The 4,804-nt window shown below is 33.6% G+C and overlaps 1 protein-coding gene across 3 annotated transcripts in view; it reads left to right on the top strand.

Moving 5' to 3' along the window:
* The window catches only part of LOC106478581 (serine/threonine-protein kinase SIK2-like), a 65,641-nt gene that overhangs the window by 9,230 nt on the left and 51,607 nt on the right, over positions 1-4,804 (top strand). For 2 of the 3 annotated variants that reach the window (XR_002609930.1, XM_022382190.1), the window contains exon 2: positions 1,229-1,345. Coding sequence is in view for 1 of the 3 variants with exons in the window: in XM_022382190.1 (XP_022237898.1) it covers positions 1,229-1,345 (117 nt within the window). In the remaining 2 variants the exon portion in view is untranslated. Of the gene's footprint in view, positions 1-1,228; positions 1,346-4,804 lie in introns of those variants that run through there. The other variant, XM_022382193.1, reaches the window with a different exon arrangement.

Raw genomic sequence — 4,804 nt, 5'->3', positions numbered from 1 at the left:
GTCAATTCCTGTCCCACGTGTCCAATTGTGCTTTTCTACCATCCCATCAAACTGTGGGTGAAGTGGCGCTGTCCTGGTCTTTCGTATGTCAAACAACTTGCAGCATTCATGGAACACAGCTGATTCAAAGTTACGGCCTTGATCTGAATGCAGTTCGTATGGCACAACAAATCTGAAGAAGAAATCACTAATAACCGAAGCTACAGTTGTAGCTTCCATGAATTGGCATTGCATATGCCTCAGGCCACTTGGTGAAATGATCCATCACCACAGAAAATTTACCTGTTTCCAGCACGAGTTCGGGGCAAAGGACCAGCAATGCTTGGGTTCCCTTTTAGCACAACATGTACTGCAGGTCCTGCACCATTCTTCCACATATTGTCTTATACCTATCCAGTAAAATCTCTGCCGTAGGTGACTCAATGTATTCTTAACTCCAAGATGTCCTCCTGTTAAACTGTCATCGGATTAACACAGTACAACTTCCCGTAACTTTTTCAACATAACTGTTTGCCAGGTCGTCACTTTCCCATCTGCAGTTTCCCATCTACTGACAAGAATACCATCTTCAAGCTTGAACTGGTCCCATTGTGTCCAATAGTTCTTTGCCACAGGGCTTAAGCTAGACACCTTCTCCCAAGCAGGGCGCAAAACACTTGCTTGTAGAAAATCAATTATTGGCTTCAAATCTTGGTCTTTCTCCTGTTCTGCTTGAATATCTATACTTGGTTCCACTTCACCATCATCAACTCCTTCAGTCACTTTGACTTCAGCATGATGGCACCTTTTTCAAAATCTAAAAGCAAATTAGAAATAATTGAACAGGTTCATAACTTTGCGTTAGCTAAATTTTAATGCCATGCTTTTTATTAATGGTTAAAAATCTATGTGTTTAAGTATTATAATAACAAGATGGTTTTTGTGTTAGTTTGTTCGTATGAAGCGTTTTTGCTGTTATTGCTTCACGTACAAATTTCAGCAATCATGTTTCCATAGATGAGGTAAGATTTTTAGAATTCTGCAAATTCTTTAAAAACAAAAAATGCCATTTTCAAGTTATTCGTGGGGACTGATCGTCACGAATCGTGAGCTATAAATATAAACTTTAACATAAAAGTTATATTTTTTCTTGTGATTTACCAACGATAAAACTCACAAATATTGTAGTATTTTTCATGTTGTTTGTATACAAGTACATGCTTTACTAACTGTTTTTCTTCTTCAACAGGTAGCTATCAAAATCATAGATAAGACTCATCTAGATGAAGTAAACTTGGAGAAAGTTTATAGAGAAGTTCAAATAATGAAACATCTTTCCCATCCTAATATCATCAAGCTTTATCAGGTACGGAAGTAGCAATCATAATAATTGAATATGCAAAGATGTTAAATTGTAATTTCGCTGTAGAAATATTTTACAATATACACAGTAGATATCTTTATAAATAAATGTCTATATGCAGAGTTAACTTTCAAAATCTGAAATTATTTTAGACAGTTTTGATCTATTAAAATAGGTTTTTTAGTTCTGACTCCTTGAAGGATGCTTTAGGGAAAAGTACTGTTAATACAAACAAAGAAGTGTTTTCGTAACTTCCGAGTTGCACTGCAAAATAAAATAAATTGTATGGGTTTGTTTGAAACGTTAAGGATTGTCTAGCATTATATTATTCAACAACAATTGTTACATGTCTATTGTTAATACAAAATAATTGTAAAAACGGTAAGGTCATTGAAATTCGATGTACCATTTTTTTTTCAAAAGTTCCAATAAGAAAACTATTATTATATGGACTTTTTGAGGTGCATATAGAAAACTAAGTTATTTTTATCGTGTATTAATGTTTTGTGTCTTTTTTAAAAATTTTGGTATGGTTGCAGAATCAATATTATATGGTATAAGTAATTTTACGATAAAATTGTCGTCTTTATTTGTATTCATTTAGGTTTGATGTTTGTTCTGAGGCAAAAAACAAATATATATATATATATATATATATATATACAATATGAATAAAAAAATGGGAATTTAAAAACCTGCAAATAGGGATTCTAAAAAGAAGTAAGCAAACCAGACTGGAGATATTGGAGACATTATTTACTTAAATTACAAAACCCTATTTTGGCTCCATGCTGTTACCTAGAATTACATGTTTTGTGTATGTAAAATAATCGATGGACTTATTAACAAGATTAATATAAATAACTGTAGTAAATATTTCCCAAACAACAAACGTGTGGTGATTTTGTGTCAAAATAAGTGAGGCCCGGCATGGCCAGGTGGTTAGGGCGCTCGACTCGCAATCTGTGGGTCGCGGGTTCGAATCCCCGTCACATCAAACATGATCGCCCTTTCAGCCGTGGGGGCGTTATAATGTGACGGTCAATCTCACTATTCGCTGGTAAAAGAGTAGCCCAAGAGTTGGCGGTGGGTGGTGATGACTAGCTGCCTTCCCTCTAGTCTTACACTGCTAAATTAGGGACAGCTAGCGCAGATAGCCCTCGTGTAGCTTTGCGCGAAATTCAATACAAACCAAACCATTCTAAAGAGAAATAAACTAAAGATTTACATTTAGAACATTTACATTTAGAGAAACTTCGTCGATTTTCCTTAATTTGAAAAGCAGGTATGTCAAACAATCTCTTGAAAACGAATTTAGTTGTAAGCTAATTCTACTTAAACCCTGAATTACTCAATTTTATAGGAAAACTGTGGTCCGCTGTGTATCTTACGTCTATCTATCTGTTACGACAGACTTTATGAGCTGTGTTCAAGAAACTACATTATATGTTAATGAAAGATGTTTAATGAAATATAGGAGCTGTGAAAATTCTGACATATTTTGAATATGCATCTATAGTAATTGTATCGTTATAGATCTTGCAGAAAAATGTAATATTGCGTTTTATGAAGATATGCAGTTTTAGTACAAACAACGTCATCTTTAATTAAGCGTTTTTAAGATTTATTTCCAAGTTTTAGCTAAATTTCTTGTGTAGGTCGTATCACTCTGGGGTGTGTAATGTACACAAGTTAGTGGAAAATAAATAATTATGATTAATTTGGTATAATTCACAGTTATAATTAAGCAAGATTTTCTATTTGGGATCATTCATGAACAATTGCAAATCACGTACATTCGTATAATGATTTCACTTCTGGTGTCAACAAAGATACTATTTGTTCACAAATTTTCTATTTTGTAGCGTTATTTCCAAAAAACACACACACACACACACACACACTATTCTAAATCTAAACATTCGCAAATTAAAGATGCTACGTGTAACAGAAATATATATATTGCAGGTGCCCGTAGATACAAGAAATACCAAATTAAAAACCTAACTGTGAAAACAGACTACTACATATAGTGTAAAAATCTGTGTTACAGGTAAGTTAAATGCCGTGACTTGAAGCTCTTATAATAACTGCTTGTTACAAATATTTTACCATAGAGCTAAAGTGTGATATTAATTGTTAGACTTGTACTGTCAGTAGATATTTTCTTTTAATTTGAACAAAAATTTCATAAAAATATGTAAACCTCGCCCTATTTTTCACAAAAACGTCTTAATGAAATATCTAATCTGGCATGAAACGTTACATTGCAAAGTAAACTTGGGACCTTACAACCATCAAGTTCAGTGGAAATACGACTTGAGCTTGATTGATTATAGCAGCTTTTGATTTTGAACTTGTTAATCGTTTGAAATTGAAATCTAAAGAATAGTGTATTAGCAGAAAATATTCAAAAAGTGACTTTCTATGGACTAAACATTTTTTATCTTACGTAAATGATTTATAATTTAATTTTGATTTCTATTAAGAACATTTAAATAAACATAATTTTAGACTTGCGTTTGGTTTAATTTGCCATAATAATATATCTTTATCATTTTTAATTTAACACGATGAAAACTATATTTTATTCGTTTAAACACATTAGAAAAACGCTCCTTTAAATTGCACATAAATTTCTGGACTTAGTGTTTCCACTTTTTTACTGTTTAATATTTCTTAAATATAAAACTTAAGATATTGTAACTTATTATTTTCAAATAGCTTGAATTTTTTAAACTTTTCGATTATGCCATTTATTAAAGTAAACAATAATGGTTTTCAATAAAGACAAGCATCCTTACAGGCACGATCTATAAGGAGATATAATTAGATTGATCAGGAGTCGAACAGATAACTTACAAAAAGTTTCATGTACACAGCGTTGTCACAAGTAAATAGACATCACCTTTTTAGAAAAAATGAAATGTTTCAGCCATATTCACATGAATTGATATATTTATAATTTAATTAATATCTAGTAGATCTTCCTTTCGCTTCGTGGAGTTCGTTGATCCTTTGGGGCATCGTGAGAATCATCTCGTCAATTTTAGGTTGTGGGATTTTCGCCCACTTATGCTTCAAAACTTGGAGTAGATCGCTTTTCGAAGTTGTTTTTTTCGGTTGTTTCTTGACTTGCCGGTCGAGTATGGCCCAGAGGTTTTCGATGGGGTTCATGTCAGGAGATTGGCTCGACCAGGGCAACTTCTGGATACCATTTTCTTTCTACCACTGTTGGGTGTTTCTAGCAGTGTGACACGGTGTTCCATCTTCCTGGAACAACGTTGTGTTCTTGTCCACGAAACCCGAAGAATAAAGTGGCAAGAGTCCTTCCTCCAATATTTCGACGCTCAATTTCAATATTTCGGGCTCATCCCACCAACTTTGGCCACTTTTGCAGTCGTTAATCTGGGATCCATTTCGATGCTCCTCTTGACAGCCCTTTATGTCCTCTCCGATGGA

Source organism: Limulus polyphemus, unplaced genomic scaffold (genome assembly GCF_000517525.1).
Source record: "Limulus polyphemus unplaced genomic scaffold, Limulus_polyphemus-2.1.2 Scaffold228, whole genome shotgun sequence".
Taxonomy (NCBI): domain Eukaryota; kingdom Metazoa; phylum Arthropoda; class Merostomata; order Xiphosura; family Limulidae; genus Limulus; species Limulus polyphemus.
Note: the sequence above shows the minus strand (reverse complement) of the source record. Positions and strands in the feature narration are given on the sequence as shown.